Source organism: Onthophagus taurus, chromosome 3 (genome assembly GCF_036711975.1).
Source record: "Onthophagus taurus isolate NC chromosome 3, IU_Otau_3.0, whole genome shotgun sequence".
NCBI classification, from domain to species: Eukaryota; Metazoa; Arthropoda; class Insecta; order Coleoptera; family Scarabaeidae; genus Onthophagus; species Onthophagus taurus.
Genome location: NC_091968.1, coordinates 28,513,930 through 28,539,465, shown reverse-complemented (window position 1 = coordinate 28,539,465; position 25,536 = coordinate 28,513,930). Strand labels below are relative to the sequence as shown.

The 25,536-nt window shown below is 34.7% G+C and overlaps 2 protein-coding genes and 2 long non-coding RNA genes across 6 annotated transcripts in view; 3 read left to right on the top strand and 1 right to left on the bottom strand.

Annotated features, from left to right (window-relative positions):
- Window positions 1-23,904, bottom strand: part of LOC111424028 (pre-mRNA processing factor 18) — a 29,012-nt gene extending 5,108 nt beyond the window's left edge. Inside the window, exons 1-5 of one of the 2 annotated variants that reach the window (XM_071194718.1) lie at window positions 23,857-23,904; window positions 23,731-23,763; window positions 22,937-22,969; window positions 5,710-5,861; window positions 5,157-5,654 (exon numbers count right to left, since the gene is read on the bottom strand). In XM_071194718.1, coding sequence (XP_071050819.1) covers window positions 5,157-5,654; window positions 5,710-5,829 — 618 coding nt within the window. In that variant the 5' untranslated portion in view covers window positions 5,830-5,861; window positions 22,937-22,969; window positions 23,731-23,763; window positions 23,857-23,904. Of the gene's footprint in view, window positions 1-5,156; window positions 5,655-5,709; window positions 5,862-22,936; window positions 22,970-23,062; window positions 23,140-23,730; window positions 23,764-23,856 lie in introns of those variants that run through there. The other variant, XM_023057424.2, reaches the window with a different exon arrangement.
- LOC139428857 (uncharacterized) lies at window positions 877-1,609 on the top strand. The gene is made up of 2 exons (XM_071194719.1): window positions 877-1,141; window positions 1,192-1,609. The coding sequence occupies exons 1-2, from the start codon at window positions 937-939 to the stop codon at window positions 1,392-1,394; spliced, it is 408 nt and encodes a 135-aa protein (XP_071050820.1). The 5' UTR covers window positions 877-936; the 3' UTR covers window positions 1,395-1,609.
- LOC111424031 (uncharacterized) lies at window positions 6,056-12,567 on the top strand. Its single transcript, XR_011639879.1, has 4 exons — window positions 6,056-6,405; window positions 6,476-8,870; window positions 11,162-11,343; window positions 11,398-12,567. It is a non-coding gene; the product is annotated as an uncharacterized lncRNA (long non-coding RNA).
- LOC139429218 (uncharacterized) lies at window positions 22,589-24,021 on the top strand. 2 transcript variants are annotated; one of them, XR_011639881.1, is made up of 5 exons: window positions 22,589-22,696; window positions 22,758-22,829; window positions 23,172-23,319; window positions 23,379-23,490; window positions 23,552-24,021. It is a non-coding gene; the product is annotated as an uncharacterized lncRNA (long non-coding RNA). The 2 variants fall into 2 exon arrangements; XR_011639880.1 differs by having other exon boundaries at window positions 22,758-23,319.
- The last annotated feature ends 1,515 nt before the right edge of the window (window positions 24,022-25,536 follow it).

Genomic DNA, 25,536 nt, shown 5'->3' with positions numbered 1-25,536 from the left:
GTTGGTATTAATTTTTAAATCGCATATTTAATTGTAAATTCTTTTAATATTAAAATTTAATCCAATTTTGTTATTTACACAACTTTTTCTTCGTTTTAAACTTTATTTTTATTTATATTTTTGTTAAATATCAATTTTTATTAAAAAAAAATTAATTTTTTTAAAGTTGGTGGTTAATAAAGACATAACCTAAGCTGTGAACATAACCTATAAGAATTTAATGTTAAAATAAAAACTATTATATTAGTTATGATAATGATAATAAAAGATGATGACGGAGTTAAAATCACATCAAATTGACGATAGATAACAAAGATAAGACGTTATCTTTAAAAGGATGAGAAAAAAGTAGATTTTTTGAGTTCATATCCCAATAAAATGGAATCGAGTAACTATGTTGCCGTGACGGTTCCTTTTATAGCGATATTATTAGTTTTGGGTGTAATGTTAACAATTTTTGAAGTGAGAAGACGAAAAATGCAAGATTTCGTTAATAAAGGTAAAAAAAAATAACATTTCAACGTAAATAACAAAAAAAAATTAGGTTATAGATTCCTCGTTAATCCAAACGGAAGAATAATAGCGACGATACCCCCAAACGATGGGCCAACGTCAATAACAACACTTCCAGGTAATTATTATTACATTCATAAAATTATAACCTCAAACAAATTTTTTAGGTGCACAAATTACACCTAATAATGTAAGATTCTAAAGATATTGATTGAATCGGAAATTATAAATTAATCTATTTAAGATGTATTGTGATAAACCTATTTAAATTATAAGCACAATAAAACCTCATTTTTTATTACTTGTTTTTATTGATATGTTCTGATTATCTCTCCATGAAGTGATAAGATAAAGTTGATAGGGGCCAATTGAAAATTTTTCACTTGACGATAAATAATTCAATGCTAAGTATAATTTGAGAACATGGATACCTATTATATTTGTATTATTGTTTTGGGCCCTTTTACTTTGGGCGCGATGATTTCAGCGTCGATTTATATGAAAGTACAAGCAAAAAGGCTCTCAGAGGAAATTCAACGAAAAGGTTTAGTTATTTATTCAGTTCCGATTTTTGTAACTGGAGGTTTACGAGAGGAAAATAGACCACCTTTAATTTCTCCAATAACAGGTTAGATTACTAATTAATTAATTTTGTTTGATTAATAATTTTTTTGTTAGGTTTACCTCCACCACCTCCGTACTCGAGGAATCAACCAACGACTAATCAACGTCAACAAATTAATGAGACATATTCAAATGGACCACCTCCTTTATATAATAATAATCTCGATCCCGGATTTAGAGTTCCGATAAATCCCCCTGCTTATGATGATACTCAACATCAAACCATCCAAATTAACGAACTACCCAGCAGAAATTAAAATAAATAATAGTATATTATTATACGAGCATATAATGAGGGCTATTATTCACTAAGGTTAAGTTTATATCATGAGATAAATTTATATTTTTAAATAAATTTTTGAATAAAGTTTAAACGTCAATGTGAAAGAAATTTAATGTTACCAACTGTAACCAACTTCACAACAATTTGTCAAAATTAAATGTCAATTTTATGAAACGTAATTTAATTAATTTATGCTTAAATCATACAGTGATACAATAAAGTTTACATACACCCCAGAAAATGATAATATCTCACCTCCTCAAATGTAATTCAATGAATTTTTTAAATGAAGGATATTGGAAGTCTATATTATTTTAATACAAAGTCGAAACAGTTCGACTTGTGCTACGAAATGAAAGCTCATTAATATGGCTAAACCCGAATTATTCTAGTTCTAGGTCTGTGTTAGTTCTAATGGTAGTGCAAAACTAGAACTAGAAACATTCGGGCTTAGTCGCACGTCTCTCAAGACGGCTAAACCCGAATTATTCTAGGTCTAGGTCTTATGTTAGCTCTAGTGATTGTGCTAGTGCTAAACTAGGTGAGCTTGGACTTGCCATAAACTAGTCCTTATACATTTAGACAAGTGTTTAATGATTATCAACTACTTTTCAGTCATTTTGAGCAACATGGATTGTTTAAAAACTAGTTGTTAATCATTTAGACAAGTATAAAATTATGCTCAACCAATTTTCAATGATTTTGTATAACATGAGATAGCTATGAACCTAGTTCGAAACATTTTGCTGCCTTATAAAGCAATTTTGGACAATGTTGGTGCAGTTTTCAGTTATTCTGGGCAACCTAAACTTGCTATAAACTAGTCCTTATACATGTAGAGAAGTTTTTAATGATTATCAACTAGTTTTCAGTCATTTTGAGCAACATGGATTGTTTAAAAACTAGTTGTTAATCATTTAGACAAGTATAAAATTATGCTCAATCAATTTTCAACGATTTTGAATAACATGAGATAGCTATGAACCTAGTTCGAAACGTTTTGCTACCTTATAAAGCAATTTTGGACAATGTTGGTGCAGTTTTCAGTTATTCCGGGCAACCTAAACTTGCTATAAACTAGTCCTTATACATATAGACAAGTTTTTAATGATTATCAACTAGTTTTCAGTCATTTTGAGCAACATGGATTGTTTAAAAACTAGTTGTTAATCATTTAGATAAGTATAAAATTATGCTCAACCAATTTTCAATGATTTTGAATAACATGAGACAGCTATGAACCTAGTTCGAAATATTTTGCTACCTTATAAAGCAATTTTGGACAATGTTGGTGCAGTTTTTAGTTATTCTGGGCAACCTAAACTTGCTATAAACTAGTCCTTATACATGTAGACAAGTTTTTAATGATTATCAACTAGTTTTCAGTCATTTTGAGCAACATGAATTGTTTAAAAACTAGTTGTTAATGATTTAGACGAGTATAAAATTATGCTCAACCAATTTTCAATGATTTTGAATAACATGAGATAGCTATGAACCTAGTTCGAAACATTTTGCTGCCTTATAAAGCAATTTTGGACAATGTTGGTGCAGTTTTCAGTTATTCTGGGCAACCTAAACTTGCTATAAACTAGTCCTTATACATGTAGAGAAGTGTTTAATGATTATCAACTACTTTTCAGTCATTTTGAGCAACATGGATTGTTTAAAAACTAGTTGTTAATCATTTAGACAAGTATAAAATTATGCTCAATCAATTTTCAATGATTTTGAATAACATGAGATAGCTATGAACCTAGTTCGAAACATTTTGCTGCCTTATAAAGCAATTTTGGACAATGTTGGTGCAGTTTTCAGTTATTCTGGGCAACCTAAACTTGCTATAAACTAGTCCTTATACATGTAGAGAAGTTTTTAATGATTATCAACTAGTTTTCAGTCATTTTGAGCAACATGAATTGTTTAAAAACTAGTTGTTAATCATTTAGACAAGTATAAAATTTTGCTCAACCAATTTTCAATGATTTTGAATAACATGAGATAGCTATGAACCTAGTTCGAAACATTTTGCTACCTTATAAAGCAATTTTGGACAATGTTGGTGCAGTTTTCAGTTATTCTGGGCAACCATACTTGCTATAAACTAGTCCTTATACATCTAGACAAGTTTTTAATGATTATCAACTAGTTTTCAGTCATTTTGAGGAACATGGATTGTTTAAAAACTAGTTGTTAATCATTTAGACGAGTATAAAATTATGCTCATCCAGTTTTCAATGATTTGGAATAACATGAGATGGCTATCAACTTATTTCCAATCATTTTGAACAATTTTGCTACCTTATAAACCAATTTTGGACAATGTTGGTGCAGTTTACAGTTATTCTGGGCAACCTAAATTTGCTATAAACTAGTCCTTATACATGTAGAGAAGTTTTTAATGATTATCAACTAGTTTTCAGTCATTTTGAACAACATGGATTGTTTAAAAACTAGTTGTTAATCATTTAGACAAGTATAAAATTATGCTCAATCAATTTTCAATGATTTTGAATAATATGAGATAGCTATGAACCTAGTTCGAAACATTTTGCTACCTTATAAAGCAATTTTGGACAATGTTGGTGCAGTTTTCAGTTATTCTGGGCAACCTAAACTTGCTATAAACTAGTCCTTATACATGTAGAGAAGTTTTTAATGATTATCAACTACTTTTCAGTCATTTAGAGCAACATGAATTGTTTAAAAGTAGTTGTTAACGATTTAGACAAGTATAAAATTATGCTCAACAAGTTCTTAATGATTTTGAACAACATGAGATGACTATGAACTTATTTCTAATCATTTAGAACAATTTTGCTACCTTATAAACCAATTTTAGACAATGTTGGTGCAGTTTTCAGTCATTTTGAGCAACACAAACATGATACGTTTAATTCCAATATTACTCGAGATATAAGCAACTTCCGGTATTTTTATTGAGCTATAACGGACACTGATATACTTTTTTTTTAGGACTGTATGTAGACCTTTTTGAGTTGAAGATATGATTATGTTTTGTGTTCCCCTTGATTAATAATAGCTTATATAGTTTTTATGTAAAATATGGAAATAATATGGACTTCTTACATGTTTTGTTAAAAAATTTCATTGAATTACATTTCGGCAACTGAGATATTATCATTTCCCGGGCTGTATGTAGACTTTATTGTATCACTGTACGAAAAAAGGAATTAAAACTAGAACTAACGTTTAAACTTCAATGTGACATAAATTCAATGTTACCAACTTCACAACAATTTGTCAAAATTAAATGTCAATTTAATGAAACGTCATGTTTTCTTACAAAAAATAATTAATTTATGCTTAAATCATACGAAAAAAGGAATATGATTCCATAAATTTATTTTTTTTTTAATTTTTGAATAAAGTTTAAACGTCAATGTGAAATGTGACATAAATTCAACCAACTGTAACTAACTTCACAACAATTTGTGAAAATTAAATGTGAACTTAATAAAAGATCATGTTTTTTTTCACAAAAATTAATTAATTTATGCATAAATCATATGAAAAAAGGAATTTGTTTACGTTTTTTTAATGTCAAACCTTTAAAAAGTCCTAAAAAAATTAAATTAAATTGACGTTTTTTGAAATTTTGATGTTTCAAATAATTATTATTCTGAAATCAAATATTTAGTTTGTCAAGTTGATTATTACCCGCAAATAACTCATTTATAAGGTAGTAGTGGATAAAAATAATATTTAATCATACCTCAATAAATTTTGTAATAACGGTCATATCATGGTCCCGATTACCACAACCCATCTTCCTAGCCATCTCCTGTATATCCTCATAATTCGCTTCTTGTTCTTGATCAACATTTGAGTCCTTATTACGTTCGTTTTTACCCTCACTCGAAATTAAGAGCTCATCTAAATAAGCTTGATCAACTTTTTCCATCGCCTCTTGAAAATCATTTCTAAATCCTCGGTTTACTTCCGGTTCTAATATTTCGCAGTGTCTTAATCGTTTAAACGAATCGATTTGAGACTCTCCAAACAATAAAATTGGTTCACCACGATCTCGAAGTTTCGATATGACTTCGTGACGAGGTGGGATATGATCGGGGGTGTTTTCGTAGGAATTTTCTTCAGGACGTTTCTTTTTCGTTGTTAATTCTTCTTTGGGGGCTGTACCGTATTTGTCTTGGTACTCTTCATTTTCTTTTGCTAATAAATCACCTCTTTTGAAACATTTTTTATTTGAATCCTAAAATGAGGTTATGTATATAACTAGCATGTTTGGGGGTTATTTTGTTACTTACGATTAGTTGTTTTTCTTCTAATAATTTACGTTTTTTTGCGATTTCCGCTTTTAAAATATCCATTTCTTTAAAACATTCCAATACAATTGTTGAGGTTATGTTTACTACTTTATCAACCATCAAAGTGAAGTTGGAGTTATTGATTTTTCTTTCTATAAATATTATTTAATTTTTAATAAACTAAATCGATTTATTTATACAAATTTGATTAATTAATTAGGAAAGATTAATTAAATCAAATTAATTAAAAATGTCGAAAAACAATGTTGTGATTTTAGGTTGGTAATAAGTTAAAAAAAATACGATTTTCTTTTTATTTAACTGTTTTTTAGATTGTTAATACATTACGTTATTAAAATTGCATTAAAACTTGAAAATATGAGAAATTAATTTGATAAAATAGACAAGTTGAATGATGTTAAAAAGTTTTGACAGAGTGAAGTTGTAGATTTTCCCGACGCCCATCGCACTTTAATGCCTGATGTAATATGTGTAATGGACTTTCGTTTATAATGGAAAAGAGAACGAGAGCAAAAAGGGCGTCACGATCGCGCGCTTTCCCCCAAAAAAAACTATGCCCTTAAAAAAAGCACAAAAAAATGCGTCAGTTATCCGTTGTATTCGACTCGTTCGGATTGCGTTTCCCGTTTAGAATTTGCTCAACCAGAACGGATTTGCGACGTACAATTTAACGGTGTAAGTAAATTGAGGCGTTACTAATAAACCTCGTTAAAAAATAAATTTTTAAAATTAAATATTTTTGTAGATTGGTATTTTAGATTTGACATCTTATAATTTGACGTTTTGAAATTTGACGTTTCAAAATTTGACGTTTCAACAATTTAATCATAAAATTCAAATAAAATTTATGGGATTTACATAGTTTAAATTGGAATTTAGAAAAGTTATAAATATAACAGTTATAAATTTTGATTAGAGAAGTTTTGAGTTTAAAATATTCTGGTGGTGCGAATGAGCAACAAAGGGTTGGTGGGTTTGTAGGATGGGAGATATAATAAAACCGGTAAATCGTCATTAAACCAAATTTAATTAATGAAGTCGATATGAGGTGGTATTCCCGTCGCGCCGGTCGTAAATATTTTAGCGCAGCCCGCACGGTCATCTGGTCCCGCGGGTGATCCTGCAGGATACTCGGCTGGCCCCGGGACTACGGACCGTGATCAACAATTTATGAACAGGCCGTGGAACCCATGTCTCTGTTTCTGCCAATTTATTCGACATAAAATGTCCAAAAAAAGAAATAAAAATATTAAAAAAACACCTCTACATATGTATGTATAAATACACCATACACGCGATAATAATTTCATGAAAAACTTTAAATGAAGATTTATGGAATTGCGTACATATTGGTAGATAAATTATGATTATTTTTTCCATGGAAAATACATAATTAATGTTATGAATTGTCAATAGCATGGAACAATTTCCGAGTCGCTGAGCGAACGAGGACAATTTATATTAAAATGATGATATATTTTATTCATAACAATATTATTGCTAACAAGTATATATTGATTAACCACACATATTCCATTATGTATATTTATACAAATTCTAACGGTTATTACTATCTACAAACATTGTACCTAACATAATGCATTTCGCCCCATCAGATTGACATCCACTGAATCGCCACCAGTACGCTTATCAAACGGGAAAGTCAACAGAATTGGCTCTGCACAGTTTGGATGCTCCAGGATAAAGAGGTGTTAAACAACGCAATACCACAATCTCTTGAAAGAGCTGCTCTTGACAGGGGAATCCAAGATCCGTAATATGTTTGATACGAACTTAAAAATTTATTTCTCCACGTTTAAATGTGTTGTGTCAATTTTAAATGTTTAATAATCGCTTCCACGTAAAAGTTAAACCGATGGAAGTAAAAAGTTGTAAATAATTTTCTGTTTGTCCATCACTTTGTTGCGAGGCCGAACCCGTCTGGTTAAAACTGGGGGGGATGAGGTAAAACTAGACGATGCCGGAGCTTGCAAAGCTCGTAAAATCGCTGCCCCGGTGCTCTCTTATTTGTTTTATTCAAAAAGCGGCCGGTCCGACACGCTCGGCTGTTCCGTCCACGATAAACTATTGATACTTGGACTTTGTGACGGCCTTTCGCTCGCATAATCGAATTGCGGCCTCTAGAGCGGACTTCCGGTCCAACAGCTGCCCAACAACTGACGCGTAAGGACGCGAATTTATTGTATTCGACCTTTTCTAGAAATGAATTTTCTAAGGGAGTTGAAAAGAAATGTTTCTAAGATTTTTTTTGATAAAAAAAACAAGGTTATTCAAGATTCAGGGATTTAACTAACAATGAAACCAGAAAATAAAAACCCAAGTTAAATAAAAGGAGAGTTTTCCAAAGAGTTGTGCCTTTTTAAATAAAATAAAAGCTAGACTAGTTTCTAGTTCTAGGTCTAGTGTTAGTTCTAGTTTTACACTATCACTACAACTAATGCTTAAACTTCAATGTGACATAAATTCAATATTACCAACTGTAACCAACTTCACAACAATTTGTCAAAATTAACTGTCAATTTAATGAAACGTCATGTTTTAAAATATGAACCCAAGTTAAATAAAGACAGAGCAAAGTAGAGTGAAAAAGGAAGACTATGAGAAAATATATGCGATTTGGAGCTCAGAATTAATAGCTAGAATACAGTCAAATCTAGGTGTATTGTCACCGAGTAGCAGAGTATAAGTCTATATAAAGACTACTTCAGTGGATTAGCTCTATATCCAATGTAAGTCAAAAAGAATCTTCTGTATCAGATAGCTTTTATTTGGTTTTTGACTGGCTTGGGTCTAGGTGAACTGGACTTTTCTTAGGTGGTTTGGGTATTCTAATGCTTAAACTTCAATGTGACATAAATTCAATGTTACCAACTGTAACCAACTTCACAACAATTTGTTAAAATTAACTGTCAATTTAATGAAACGTCATGTTTTAAAATATGAACCCAAGTTAAATAAAGGGAGAGCAAAGTAGAGTGAAAAAGATTACGAGAAAATATGTGTGATTTGGAACTCAGAATTTATAGCTAGAATGCAGTCAAATCTAGGTGTATTGTCACCGAGTAGCAGAGTATAAGTCTATATAAAGACTACTTCAGTGGATTAGCTCTATATCCAATGTAAGTCAAAAAGAATCTTCTGTATCAGATAGCTTTTATTTGGTTTTTGACTGGCTTGGGTCTGGGTGAACTGGACTTTTCTTAGGTGGTTTGGGTATTTTGGTCTGGCTTGGGTTGAGTAGTGAATCAGTTCGGTTTGGTTTGGGTGTAGAAGAGTTAGATTTGTTTTAATTGTGGATCAGATTGATTCTGTATGGTGTGCGACTTTGGTTATAGTTGAACTAGGCTGCGCTTAGGTGATTTGAGTCTGGATGCGTTAGATTTGGTCATGGATTAATTGAGGTTGCTTTGTATACGCAAAGGTTGAACTTGATTTGGCTGTGAATCAGGTGATTGATACTGATTTGGGTATAGGAGCTTTAGTTAAGTGATTTGGGTTGGGCACGATATAAGTGTGGTGGTTTGGATGAGTAGGATTTAACCTGATTTGAGTTAGAATTGAATCGGTTATTTCGAAAAGGCCACATCTCCATGTTTTTACCAAAAATAGTTAAACACAGAAATTGATTCAAAATATGCTTTAAGCATTGTTACATGCGAAAACGCCGCAAACTTCACTCTTCGTTAATAAAATCCATATCGGTGTTGTTTGTCTGTTTACTTTGAAAAGGCCACATCTTCGGACAAGTGGCGTTTTCTAATCAAATGTACGCGTACCGACCGAACAGCTGACTGCCATATCGATGCAGTTTTCTGTGATGTTGATCGTATTTTTTAGTTTATGTTACATTGTTTATATAAAAATGAGTAGCTCTGACAGTGAAAATAGTGACAATATTGAAAATAGTAAACAAAAGAAGAGAAAGAAGGGCATTATTAACCGTTCCGAGTATAAAAGTGAAGTTATTAAGAAAGCTAAAGTAAAAGGTGAGGCACATATTAATCATGTTGGAAAAAAGGTTATGGCACGACAAACTGGAATCGACTGTACTTGTCGTAAACAATGTTGTGAAAATTATTTAGAATTAGATAGAATCGCTTTGTTAACATCTTTGCATCAGTTTGATGATAAAAACTCTCAAGACTCCTACTTACAAAGTTTGATAGAAGCAAAACCTGTTAAAAGAAGTAGAAAATCTCAAAATGCCAAGAAACATATTGAGAGACCTAATAATGTTCTGTTTCATGTTTATTTGAATGGAATTCGTAAACAGGTATGTAAAAAAGCTTTCTTGAGTTTATATGGCGTTGGTGAAAAGCATGTTAGACGATTATGTCATCTACTAATTTCTGGAACTACTCCAAGAGACAATAGAGGTAAATCTGTAAAATCTAGACATAATTTAATACCAGGTGAGGTATGCTTGCAAATAAAAGAACACATAGAATCGTTTGATGTTAAGGAAGTACATTATTCAAACAATGTATTAAAAAGGACTTGCCTGCTACTTTGGATGTTCAACAAATGCATAATATGTTTATGAAAAAGTTTCCTGACTCAAAAGTGAAATACTTGAAATATTTCCATGAAAATTTTACTTATACTTTTGGTCGCCCTCAAGTTGACGTATGTTCGGCCTGTGAAGAACTTGGTCAGAAAGTTAAAAGTACAACTCTCAATGACAATGCAAAAAGAGTTGCTACAGCAGAACTCTTAGTTCACAAAAACAGGGCTAAGAAATTCTATAAAAAACTACAACACATCAAGAAGCTCTCTTTAGAGAAAGAGGAAATATTGGGAATCACACTGACTACATGCAAAATTTACCTATACCACACATACCTGTACAGAAAATTTTTTACTATCGACAACTATGGGTTTTTGAATACAGTATACATAACTTAAAAACAGGAGAGGCTAAATTTTACTCTTATCATGAGGGCGAGGCTAAGAAAGGACCCAAAGAAGTGTGCCAATCTAAAGAAACTTGTGCAGTATGTACCAGAAGACAAAAAATTTTTTTATGATGAGCTGATTTTATGGCCTACTACTAATAGTGATGAACCGCCAGAAGAGGATTATTAAATACCATTAAGTATTTTTTTTATCTAATAAATTTTTTTATCGTAATTTAGGTCGTTGTTCTGAAAAGAAATCGATATTCTGACTAATACCAAAATGAAACGTTTTTTTGTTCTCCTGTAAAATTTACTTTTTTGGAGTAGTGACCTTTTCGAAATAACCGATTCAATTAAGGTGTACATTGTAAGTCGTTTTGTCATTGTCAGCTAAATTCATACATTTATCCTTCTGAATTTAGCCAAGGCCTAATTAAACGCTGCAATATGTTGTATCAAATGTAGTACGTCGGCCGCAAGCAATCTTGGTTTAATTTAGTATCTCTTCTTAGTAGGTCTTCTTCAATATTGTATCAATGAATCCACTGATGCAACAACTGCTAAACAAATGGGAGTACTCGTAGAGACTTCTCTGAAATGGAATGCACAGCTACATGAAGTTGGAAAGAAACTCAGTTCAGTAGTTTTCCAGTTAAGAACAGTGATGAGATTGACAGATCAACATACAGCAATGGTGGTGATTTACTCGAATTTCCAAAGCATCATGTCTTATAGTGTGTTGTTCTAGGGAAATTTCTCAGGAGTTGAACGACTATTTATAATACAAAAAAGAGCAGTTAGAGCGTTGATGAATGCAAATCAAATGGAGAGGTGTAAACCATTGTTTAAAGAATTAAAAATAATGACTGTTGCTGTATACCTATAATAGCTCTATAAATAACAGCAGATGAAAACAAAATGGGTCGAATTAGAAACAAAACTATAAGAGACGATTTAGAATAAATACTGCTAGTAACTGAAATAGGAAACAAACAACTGAGCTGGTCTCGACACCTAGTCGGAATGGCAGAAGAGAGAATTTCCAAAATAGTTGGAAAATGAAGAAGAGGGAGGCCAAGGATAAAATGGGAGAATGGAGTGGAGGAGATGGTGCGCAAGAAATGAAGAATATGGCATGAAACATACGTAGTGCGGGGCTAATGGTTTGATAGTAGCGAGAGGAAGTTTTAGGAAAACCAATGTCTTCAACAACAAAATTTTATTTACAACAATAATAACAATAATGTAAGTGCGGACGCGAAAAGGGTAACTGCTGACTGATCTGCCGATGGGAACTGCTAACTGATAAGTGATGGTAACTGGTGGTAACTGAACTCTCCGGGCCGATCCTGGTTCCTTTTATCCCCGAGTCCAGTAACATCCCCGGTGAAAGTTCTCTTCGAGTCCTTATCTGGACCAAAAGGATCTGCTGTCCAGATGTACGGAGAGAGTTCTTCTGAATTGTTTCGAACGCTTTCTGGCGTCCAGATGTTCGCCACGGAGAGCGTCCAGTAATATCTCCGGTGAAAGTTTTCCGGGAACCCTTTGCCTGGACCAAAAGGGTGTCCTGCCCAGATGACCGGAGAGAGATTTTTTTGAACGGTTTAAAAAGTTCTCTGGCGTCCAGATGTTCGCCACAGTAGTTTTAAAAGATGGATAGAGGAACCCAACAACACCTCAACGCTATGATGGCATCTAGGGGAAATGATAAAGAAGAGATAATCCATATCCACCTTTATCCACAATCAGCATCAAAACCCCACCATATATCCAGAACTATTCCAAAAACTATTCCAATGTCAAAAGTATTCCAAGTAATATTACGACATAAATTTGATAATCAAATTTGAAAAATAATAAATATAAAATAATATGTATAGAAAACGATAATTTCATTAAAGTTTTTCGATAAGCAGCAGGTGACGTTTTCGTGTCGCCTCCTAGATAATCAAATAATCGCCTTTCGATTGGTTGTGGTATTTGTGAGAGACCCACGCGATATTGTAATTCAATAAAATGTATCACGCGGATGGATAGAAAGCAAATACAGCCCACCAGCGACGACTTTGGCCACAGTTAAACCGTAACTGATTCGATTGCCGCGGTAACTGTTAATTTAGATTTACCCCGTTTGTTTGTCGTAGCGTGGTGTTTGATTTCGTAGTTTGTATCACACTGTATGGAAAAATAGTGCATAAATTCTAAATAAAATGGAAACATTAATATTCAATCAGTAAAAAGTAAAATGAAAAAAAAAACACACACAGGTTTTCATGAATACTAAACCCGAATCTGATCAGTATTCACCATTACTCAATAATTACCTAATTATCATAAACCTCATAGCCGAAAACATCGATCGTTTTGGGGTGCAAAACAACGAATAAAAAAAGGAAAAAAGAGAGGAGCCTCGGTATTGTTTGGGGAGTTTCCGAATTTCCGCGCGTGGCCACCGCTCACGTTCATGATTTATTCACGTTTGTGTACAACTCCGCCGCATTTATGCCTTAAATAATTGATCCGGCAGCTTTTGTCCCCTCCATTTGTACAAATCGATAAATAAACGTAAACAAAAAAATAGTGATGCGTAAAAATGGAATTAAACGTTTTCCTTACTCCAACAAAGTTTTTAAGTTTCCAAAGAGAAACCGAAACCGTCACGTCGCCTGTAATTTTTCACTCCCCCACGTGCAATATCCGAGTCAACTGTCATGTTGCCAGAGTCGTAAATAAATCAGACGATTCCTGTGATTCCTGTATTACGTTCTAACTTCAAGCAATCGTTTCGTCTCTTTTTTAGTTTCTTTTTATTTTGTAAAATTAATATTTCAATTTCCCTTGTGGATATAGATGAAAATTCGTTTTTGAGAAGTTGTTCGATATGGATGTAGCTTTCGAACGGTATCAAGTTATTTCGACTAATTGAACACGCGAAGATTATTCTTATATCCTCATGCAATTTAAGTCAAAAAAATCTTCTGTACCAAAAAGCTTTTATTTGATTTTTGACTGGTTCGGGTCTGGGCGAACTGGACTTCCCTTAATGTGGTTTGGGTATTATGGTATCGTCCACATATCTTGTCCATAGAATTATGTTGTTCATGTATGGATTTCTGTCTTTAAATAGTCCCTTTCACTCGGAGAAGGAAGCTACAAATAAAAGCACCCTCCATTGAAAGCAGAACTATTAACCTCAAAACAGAAACTAAATACCTAGGGGTAATACTTGACAGTAAACTAAACTGGAACTCACACTTAGATAAGGTGAGGAAAAAGGCCACCATGGCAAACCAGATCTGCCGCAGGCTCCTAGGAAGGAACTGGGGTCTCAAACCACGAATGGCTCATTGGGCCTACGTAGCAATAATCGGACCCATGGTCGCCTACGCCTCATTGGTTTGGTGGCCAAAAACAAAACATAAGACAGCTCAACAACAGCTGGCACAAATCCAGTTTTAACATAACGGGTGCAATGAGATCCTGTCCGACGGCTGCTTTGGAAGCCCTACTCGGTCTCACACCGCTCCACATATATATACAAAAGGAGGCAGCCTTAAGTGCCTTATCACTGAAAACAGTTTCTTCACTCAAGTTGATGCAGGGTAATCTCAGAGGACACCTCGAGATCCTCAAAGACCCATGTCTAAATCACCTGATTGAAATTAAAACGGACCTTATACCGACGGAATACAATTTCAACCAACCGTATAAGGTCATATTTAGTAGCAGGGATGATTGGGCGAAAGGAGGGCCTCAACTAAAAAGAGGAGCCCTAGCCTGGTACACCGATGCTTCAAAGACAGTAAGATCAAATTGCCCCTCAGCTCGGACTTAACAATTTTCCAAGCAGAAGTTCTTGCTATAAACTTCTGCACCGCTTTGAACCTACAGAAGGGACAAAAAGGTGCATCCATAAACATTTTCACAGACAGTCGGGCCGCCTTAAAGGCAATTCAGGCCTACACGTGTGGCTCCGCACTGATCAGAGAGTGCACCAACAACCTGAGAGAACTCGCTGGGGGCAATGATGTTACCCTATGGTGGGTTCCAGGTCACAGCAACATTGAGGGCAATGAGAAGGCCGACAAGCTGGCCAAAGAGGCAGCAAACACGCCCTTCATTGGACCCCAACCTGGATGTGGACTACAAAAAAGCCACCTAAAACAAATAATCAACAACTGGGAGGCTTCAAAGATTACGCTGGAAAGAACTTCCAGGTCACAGACAAGCGAAGAATATGATAACTCCGTTGCAAAACAAAACCAAAGAGGTTTTATGCCTCAGCAAAGGGGATCTAAGAACGCTCTCAGGCTACCTAACCGGCCATGTGCCCCTAAAATACCACCTCTTCCACATTGGACAAGCTGAGGATCAAACTTGTCGACTATGCAACGACGAGTCAGAAACTGCTGAACATATACTGTGCAATTGCGTCGCCAGAGGCCGTCTAAGGCACAACGTCTTCGGTAAAACTCCCCTGTTACCTACCGACATAAAGGTTCAAGACCTCAGGACAATACTAAGGTTCATTAAGGACCTACATTTGCCCTAAACCTTTGGAGGGCTAAAGTTACAATAGATCTTATAAGTCGCGGTAACGAGAGGGGCCGCCCTCCTCAGCCCGGCAGCAATAATAATAATAATAATGGATTTCTGTCATTTATTATTTGCTCTTTCTCAATTTTATTAAGGGAAAATATCAGCGAGTACTTCGCTCACAATCAATGGTGATCCCATAGGCAGTCCGTCGTAATGGTGTTATTGATTTTGCAGAAGTTTTGTCGTGTGCACTGTTTGAATAGGGCCATAACATTGGTGATATCTTCGGTCTTCATGGTAGTGTTTTGGAGTATTTCTTTTAGTTATATTAATAGAATTTTATAGTGTTTGGGCAAAATTAGATTCTCTATCCTGTTAATCAGTTGGTTACGATTGTTAATAGTGTGTTCTGGCCTAAAATTTATAAAGTTTTTCAAGAAGTTTACGAGTTTTTTGGAAAGGTTATATGTGCTGGAATTAATGCTACTAATTGTAGGTCTAATTGGATATTCCCTCTTATGCAATTTTATCAGCGAGTACAGTTTTGGAAATTGTGGGTTCGTTGTAATATTTATTCTTTTGTTACCTGTGAGTTTATCAACAGTAGCTTCGCAATTTTTAAGCAGTGTATTTGTTTCTCTATGGAATGTCTTAGTAGGATCCCTCTTGATATTAATAAATTTATTTCCTTTTAAAAATTCCTCTGTTTTCCTGATGTATTCTTCTCTAGATATGATAATAATTCCAGCATTTTTATCTCCGTTTGTAATTGTAATATTGTTCTCCTTAATCTTCTGTTTAATCTGCTTGAGAATTATGTTCTCTTGCATGGTCTTTGTATCTTGCGTTACCTTCAAGTGTCTAATGTCCTTCTTAATTCTTCTTTTATAAGAATTTGTTGGATATCTTTACTTAGTTTTTCTTTATCTTTGTGTCCTTCTAAAATGGATTGTAATTCTATAGCTGTTAAGGGTAGTTTAAGTTTTAGTTTATGGGCGTATTTGTGTCTTTTATTCAAGAATTCTTCTTCATCAGCAGAAAATACTACGTTGGACAAATTAGTCACTCTAAGATGAAAGATATGTGAGTTATCGCTTATGTTATCTCTGATCTTCCTTTTGTTTCTCCCCTCTCACTATGTCGAGCTTATTTTTCTTCCTTTTGTAGCTGCCCCTTTAAGAGGTTATCATCATTGAGGTCTTATATATAATCTAGAGAGCGTATGTGGTGGTGGTGGGGGTAATCAGAAAGTCAGACATGTTGGATGTACCGACCTGAACTTAGCTATAGTTTCAAGTCTCTATTGTACCTACAATTATAACCTCACAATTCTCATAAACATATTGTTATTTTTATTAAAATTTGATTTTTGTTGAAAGTTTTCGAATTCTTTTCGTTTCACATATGTTTTTTATAATTTGATACGTTGGACGATTATTTACAACAGTCCATAAAATGTTTCTGGTTACTTGACTTGGAATTAACAATTGAAGACCTCGGTATAAGAAGGGGACAACTCCTTCTCTTGATAAATGGAGCTACTCCCTTCTTGCACCAAGGTCTTCAATTGAAGTTCAAGTAAAGTTTATTATTAAGGACTGTTCAGTTTTTTTTAAATAAACTAACAATTATTTATAAGCAAAGGTTAACGTGATCAATCGGAATTGCTTTAAATATTTTCTTCTTAGTTTTTGTTAATTATAAGGGTTATGGCTAAAAATTATTAAGTTCTTTTAAAATATCGTATAATTATTATATTTTCTGTCTTTCCAGTTTATATTAATGTAAATTCTTGCATAAGTATATATAAGAATTTCGAATTTCCCGCTAAGTTTGTACATCTAACACGGCGACCTTTCTGACTTCATTTTAGGCGTGGTGGGGACAACAGCATACGCACTCTAGATTATATATAAGACCTCAATGGTTATCATCATGATTCTTCGCATTGACATGAAATTGCTGATTTCGGTTGGGCATGATTGAGTGTGGTGGTTTGGATGTAGATGTGTTGGTTTAGTCTGCTGGAGCTAAATTCATACATTTATCCTTCTGGGTTTAGCCAAGGTCTAATTAAACGCTGCAAAATGTGTTGTCTAACATTGTATCAAATGGTTATCCTTGGCCGCAAGCAACCTTAGTTTAATTTAGCACAATCATGCATTTTCAAAATTTCGTCCAACTGTCATCATGTTGCCAAAGTCGTAAATAAATCACACGATTCCTGTATCGCATTCTAACTTCAAGCTCTCAATTCATCTCTTTTTTGGCTTCTTATTTTTTTAAATTAATATTTCAGTTTCCCTTGTGAATATAGATGAAAATTCGTTTTTGGGAAGTAGTTCGATATGGATGTAGCTGCCGAACGGTATGAAGTTATTTCGACTAATTGAACACGCGAAGATAATTCTTGTATCCTCATCGATCACACCTCGGCGTATCCTTTGGGGGAGTTGGTAATGGTTCGTTCTCGACCCGCCGCCTCCAGCGCACACAAACCGGTGGCAATCTGTTAAATTTCTACTATAACTGCACGAACGTGCAGATCGTGTTCCAACCCGCAACGTTATATGACTCTAAGACGATATTAAAGGGTCGGATAAACTGAGAGATCCCTTTTAAATTAATAAGACGAAGCAATTTTATTTAAATTAAAATGATGGGGTGTATAAAATCGTTAATATCACACAAAAATAAAAAAAAATTGTGTTAAGAATTATTTGGTGTATTAATGTGTAAAGTGTAGACGGAACTTGAAGACGATGTTCGGTTTCACACATCCACCCCCCTTGAACATAGCAGTAACTTTCTCACATTGCATTATACTCGGGGGTCCGAAATTAGAATACTGCAGGGCCCCGTTCATTATGCATGATGATAGCAATAACTGGGATACATTGTGCAAAGGGAGGGTTTTCCCTCGTCGACACCGCTGCTGCTGTTACCGTCCGGCGAAGCGGAGAAGTAATTGGGTGAAAATTTTATGGTTAATTATTGCCTGGGCCGCACTTGTTCTTGCGGACGTGAATTATGGACGCCCCTGCGAATAATGGACCCACTTACCTGCTACTACCCCGCCAGCCATTCGAGATTGCCGACACGTAAAGAAGTACCAGACCGGGGTTGTTGATATTTCGGAAAAGCCGTGATTACCCACTTTTTAAAGCTGAAAATCGCCTCACCATTCCCATTCCTTTTTTTTTCTTTCTTTTCTTACGTACACGTGAAGACGCCGAGAAGATGTAAGGGACTAATTGCGCGCGGCCCATTTTACTTTCAAACGCGAGCCGGAATTCTTTGTGAGACGAAGTGTTACTTTGATGCGCCGCCAGTCCAGCCCTTAATCGTACCCCGCTCCTCGGTATGCGACGAGAAGAGGCGCCCGAATGGAAAACGGAGAGCTACGGAAAAGTGGAACGGCGAGAAAGGGGGAAGAGCAATGGGCCCGTGCCTCTTTCCACGGCGAATTACCATATATCATTGCCGTTTGACACAAAGGAAGCGGCAGTCGCTCACAATGGCTCCATCTCGCGGACGAGCAAACGCGCCGAAAGGGCCAGCCGGAGCCGAAGAGAAGAATTAGAGCGATGACGCGGAATAATAATTGCTACGATTTTCTGCGTTATTTATCGCGGAGGTCTGTTGGAAATTTGCCAACTTTATCGACAAGTATTTAAATTTTATACAGAATAGAAGCAAATATGAACCACAAAGAAATAAATATTGAGACATATTATCTTGCAGAAAGTAACTAAATATTCGTATAAGGAGGGGAGATTATCATTAAATATTAGGGTTTATGTCACTTATTTTGCATTTTTATCAGTATCAAAAGGGACTTATAAGATTGCTAGATTGAAGTGGACGATTCTTAAAACACCTGATTTATTATAACATATCATATCCACTACATGGATTGGAGTAGAGCTCTTCTGATGTCTTTAAATCAAGAACTGGTGAAATCTTCATGTTGAGAAAATTCTGATGAGGTGTTATGTGATGGTTAAGAATCCACTCCTGCCTAGTCAATATATAAGGAGCTGGGTTAGCTATCAACTTAATCAGGTATTCAGGAATCGGAGACTCTTGATTATTTGAAGTATGCTTATCAAGCGGGAAAATCAGCAGAATTGGCTCTACACAACTTAGTTGGTAGAGTATCCAGGACGCTGCAGGATAAAGAAATCTTGGTTTGTGCGTTTCTGGATATAGAGGGAGCGTTCAACAACGCAATACCACAATCTCTTGAAAGAGCTGCTCTTGACAGGGAAGTGGAAGCTACTATAGCGGGTTGGATCCGCAATATGCTAGATAGTAGAATAGTTTCTACTTCACTCCACGGTGATACGATACGCTTCAGGCCGGGAGGTGGCTGCCCGCAGGGAGGGGTGTTATCTCCCCTGCTTTGGTCCCTCCTAGTTGACGATCTGATTGCGATAGTCGAAGCCGTTGGTGCGGAAATACAAGCTTATGCTGATGACATTGTCGTTATGGTCAAAGGAACCTGTTTGCCGAGGATATCTAAAGTCCTCCAGGTGACCCTAGATACCATTCGCGCTTGGTGTAAGGGAGAGAACCTCTCAATAAACCCGCAAAAGACAATTGTTGTGCCCTTCACCAGGAAGCGAAAGTTGGATGGACTAATCCGCCCAACTATCCAAGGTGAAGAAATTCCTTTCTCAAAGGAAGTCAAATATCTAGGAGTAATCCTAGATAAAACCCTGTCATGGAATGGACATTTGCAGGGAGTTTTGCACAAAGCTAGACTATCCTTGTGGACTTGTCGCAGTCTTTGTGGAAAAAATTGGGGTCTTACCCCTGAAAGACTGTACTGGCTCTATGTGACTGTGGTTAGACCTATGATCACATACGGAGCAGCAGCCTGGTATAGGAAAGTCCGACAGACTTCAGTTATCAGTAAACTTTCACGAATTCAACGAGTAGCTGGATTGGCAATCTCTGGTGCGATAGGCACAACGCCAACTCTAGCAATGGAGGTTCTGCTTGGCCTATCTCCTCTGCATTTGCATATAGAGAAAGTGGCTAGAACAACCATTTACAGATTTAAGCAATATGCTCAAAACTGTTCCGACATGTCCTACCAATGGGCTGCGGAAGACATTATAAGCACTGATACTGTGCTATCAATGCCGTCAGATTTGGGGGTATCACTATCAGTGATTAATGCTCGATACCAGATTGTACTGCCTGAGCGGCAGTCCTGGATCGAAAATGAAAATTCTCTGGTTCGGGCAGACATTTGCTTGTACATAGATGGATCAAAAACGCCTGAAGGGGTAGGAGCAGGAGTATACTGCCAGACACCTCGAATTAAGCAAGCCTACAACCTGGGTACGTACTGTACTGTATTCCAGGCGGAAGTATTTGCTATTGACATGGGTACTAAAATCCTTCTTGAAAGAGGGGTGAAGAACATGACAGTACGAATTTTCTCAGACAGTCAAGCCGCTCTCCAGGCGCTGCAAGCCGTGAAAACGGTGTCGGCTCTGGTTAATGATTGTAAGAGAACATTAAACACACTGAGTTGTGATAACAGAGTCTTTCTGATCTGGGTCCCGGGTCACTCTGGGGTTGCTGGCAATAAAGCGGCAGATAAGCTAGCACGAGATGGCAGCGCTGAAGCGTTTGTGGGACCGGAACCAGCAGTTGGTGTATTATTTGCGATGGCCAAATATAGGATTGGACTGTAGGCTGAAGAGAGACTTCGCCTACTGTGGACCAGTTCTCCTGGAATGAGACCCGGGAATATTTTAGGACTTGCCCGTAGTAGCATAAAAGTTCTAATGGGTGTTTTTACTGGGCACTGCCGATTAAAAGCACACCTCAACTTGTTGGGTTTAGCCGACTATGTGCGGAGGAAGCAGAGACGGTTGAGCATGTTTTATGCCACTGCCCTGCCGTTAACCGTATCAGATTCTCGATTTTTGGGTCGCAGTTTATCTCCTCAAAAGATCTGAATGACCTTTCGCCGAGCAAGGTATTAATGTTCGTTAAGAGCATTGGACTGCACGGTGAAATTTGATAACGATATCTATCGGGGTACAATAGATCCTTAGGGTCGCGGTGCAAGGTTGGTTGGTCCGCCTACCCGATATGTATTCTATGTAATGTAATGTACTCCGAAGCCAAGAAGCATGTGGTTGTATCCATTTCGGGATTTCACATAGTTTCACTGCTGCTCATCAAAGTTACTTTTGATTCTACTACCATGGGATCAATATCTCTAACAAAGTGCTACTCATTTCCCACACCTTTGGCTATGGAAGATCATCACTTAATACTGCCTTATTGTATCGACATGCAACGCTCCATTTTTATCTGTGTTGTTGAAGTATTTATTAGAATATCAGTAGTGCTATAGATATTTAGGCATTTCTCTTCATTCTCACCATCATTAATTAAAACGATACCAACCTCAATGAACATTACTGGACTAGAAATCGTTAGGAAAGCTAGGACACTAAACACTATGTAGAGACTCATGCACCATCATTGATATCCTAGTAACAATAGATAATGAGTCAATAAACCTACCAAAGTCCATATCTATACCCACGACTGGCGAAATTAAAGATCTGAATCCTCAAAATGACCACTAACAATCATTGATATTCCGAACTAATTGTACTAAAAGGTCCAATTCGCTTTAATGCCGATATTTTCTTCCAAAAATGATAATCTACGGTGATTATCATTGCAGCAAATTATTAGCTGATAGTAAAAACTTGAAAGGCGCTGAAAGAATCCCTTGAATTGGGTTGGGCCAACTCAAACTTGATGATTTTCCTTCTGGTTTTGATAAAATTCACTGGAATCAAACAGATTTTTCATTAAGAGATGTCAGATTCAATCATGCAAATCCGATTAACTTGTTAATATCTGATACAATCAATTTTTTCTCATTCTAAAAGAACATTTATAACGTATTATCATCTATTTTTTAATTCGGAGGAGTGTTTTCAAATTGACGTCTCTCAGTATGGCTAAACTCGAATGATAGTGTAAAACTAGAACTAACACTAGACCTAGCACTACAAAATATTTCATACAAAGGGTAAATAATAATATTTTTACTCACCTCCGGAATAACCTTGTGTATCCTTCCTCTATTAATAATCTTATTAGACTTAACAATGTAAACAATACACTCAACAACATTTTTTAAGGTTATGTTTCTAAGGTTACCATGGCAACCACTATTTGAAATACAAACATTAATACAAGCAACAACAAATGGAAATTGTCAAAAAAGTAAAGGTAGGAACATAAAAAAGTTTTTAAAGGATAATTTACAAAAAATAGTGAACTTTCAAAAGGTAAATATTATTGTGTACTTATAATATCCAAATCTATACTATTTCTATTCTTATTCGAGGGATTATCTAATAATTTTGTTATTCCGAAATAAAGTAGACGAATCATCAATTTTTGACGATTTTGCGTTAGATATTAAAGTAATAATTAATGCTTTACTAAAAATAGAGGTGGTAAGAGGTAATTTGTTATTTTTTAATGGGATTTTCTAAATTTTATTAATATATTTTTAAGGTTATATCTATTCCCATGGTAACCATGATTTGATACAAACTTTGTTAGCAACTGGTTGGAATTGTCAAAAAAGTAAGGTTAGAAAAGATATAAAAAGAATCCGGATAAATATTATTTTGTGTTGGATTTTATAACAATAATTGATACACAAAGATTTAAATAATAATATTTTTACTTACCTCTGGAATAACCTTGTGTAGCGTTGAATCAATCTGAAAGCGAATATTTTATTGAATTAGAACTAAAATCTAACTTTAAAATTACAAAGTTTAAAAGTTTCACCTCTCACAGGATTTTATACTAACCTGGTGTAATTGGAAATGTTTTATTCCACTTAACAATAAACAATAACACAGAATAACATGACAACACAATAATATTCTGTGACAATACACTCAACAACATTTTTTTAAGGTTATGTTATATCTACTACCATGGCAACCACTATTTGAAATACAAACAATACAAACAACACATGGAAATTGTCAAAAAAGTAAAGTTAGGAAGAACATAAAAAAAGTTTTTAAAGAATAATTACAAAAAAATGCTGAACTTTCAAAAGGTAAATATTATTGTGTACTTATAATATCCAAATCTATACTATTTCTATTCTTATTCAAGGGATTACCTAATAATTTTGTTATTCCGAAATAAAGTAGACGAATCATCAATTTTTGACGATTTTGCATTAGATATTAAAGTAATAATTAATGCTTTACTAAAAATAGAGGTGGTAAGAGGTAATTTGTTATTTTTGAATGGGATTTTCTAAATTTTATTAATATATTTTTAAGGTTATATCTATTCCCATGGTAACCATGATTTGATACAAACTTTGTTAGCAACTGGTTGGAATTGTCAAAAAAGTAAGGTTAGAAAAGATATAAAAAGAATCCGGATAAATATTATTTTGTGTTGGATTTTATAACAATAATTGATACACAAAGATTTAAATAATAATATTTTTACTTACCTCTGGAATAACCTTGTGTAGCGTTGAATCAATCTGAAAGTGAATATTTTATTGAATTAGAACTGAAATTTAACTTTAAAATTACAAAGTTTCAAAATTTCACCTCTCACAGGATTTTATACTAACCTGGTGTAATTGGAAATGTTTTATTCCACTTAACAATAAACAATAACACAGAATAACATGACAATACAATAATATTCTGTGACAATACACTCAACAACATTTTTTTAAGGTTATGTTATATCTACTACCATGGCAACCACTATTTGAAATACAAACAATACAAGCAACACAATTGTCAAAAAAAAGTAAAGTTAGGAAGAACATAAAAAAAGTTTTTAAAGAATAATTACAAAAAAATACTGAACTTTGAAAAGGTAAATATTATTGTGTACTTATAATATCCTAATCTATACTATTTCTATTCTGATTCAAGGGATTACCTAATAATTTTGTTGAACCATCAATTTTAAATCTTTACCAAAAATAGAGGTGGTAAGAGGTAATTTGTTATTTTTTAATGGGATTTACATTTTATTAATAAATTTTTAAGGTTATATCTATTCCCATGGTAACCATGATTTGGTAAAATACAAACTTTGTTAGCAACTGGTTGGTGTTGTCAAAAAAGTAAGGTTAGAAAAGATATAAAAAGAATCCGGATAAATATTATTTTGTGTTGGATTTTATAACAAATAAGGTAAGAGCTATATAACGTTTCTTTTGATATAATCTGCTAGAATAACTCTGTGTTGGTGCAGAAACACATCGATATTGAAATTGGATTGTTTATTGGATGATAGAGTAGTATGCGTTTATAATTTATATCCAAAGGCTTATCAATAGTCCTTGCGAATGGTGTTTGCACGGATTCCGCACACCGATTGCGACCCAAAATCGTATTTGCCGTCTAATTATCAAACTACTAAATCACGTGTTTACGTTAAACGGCGATTCTATTCGACAACGTTGAAAATCGATATTCAAAATTGTATTTGATATCTTAATAAGATGGGATTTTTCGAAATCTATTGGTTCATTTTGACGGCTTTTAGCGATATTAATAGAAGGGTGAAACTGGAAGCGCGGAGTTTAGACTTTATAATACCGTTGAGTTTAAGGCACTTTAATGGACCTCTAAGTGGTAACTGGTGGAACTAATACGGTAATGACGAACATAATAATGACGCAACTTCGTAAACGGTTGGTTTGGACGATAAATTTTCAGTTAAATTGTATTTTAAAATTTTTTTGCTTGTTACTATGGCATTAAAGGTTGCAGAAAATTGATTTTGGTTACGTAGCCTTATCGAAATTTAAATAATGCGGAATGAAGGCCGATAGTCCGATCTTATCGTCGTAATAACGTTGCCATAGTGTAGAGAAATTGGCCAATTTGCGTGTAGATACAGCGCTGAACGCAACTCGCATCTGCTCAAAGTCTCCTATATTATGTAAATTAAGTTTGCTCCACTGAAATTGTTTAGGAAACTCCGAGGGCATAACATCGTACTGTTCCTGTATTAATTAACCCTCCTTTTATCTTTTCCATTTTTAACAAATATATTTACTTATCGTAACTTCAAGAAACTAATAGGTTTTTATTTATTTAAAAGGTACGATTAATGAAGACGGGCGTTAGTATTTTTATTTTCCGTGTTAATAATGTAAAAGATGTTCGTATTCTTCGATGGTAGAGTCTAGGGTGGTAAGCAGTGGCGCCGTCACGTTGTTAAATTATTGTTAGTGCCAATCTTTCGCATCGGGAACTGCATCTTCTACCCAGTCGGATCGGCTTCGCTT

Coding starts and splice junctions, on each gene's coding strand:
- LOC139428857 (XM_071194719.1), top strand. CDS start 937: ATGGATACCTATTATATTTGTATTATTGTTTTGGGCCCTTTTACTTTG. Junction 1,142..1,191: donor TTTAATTTCTCCAATAACAG/GTTAGATTACTA, acceptor TTTTTTTGTTAG/GTTTACCTCCACCACCTCCG.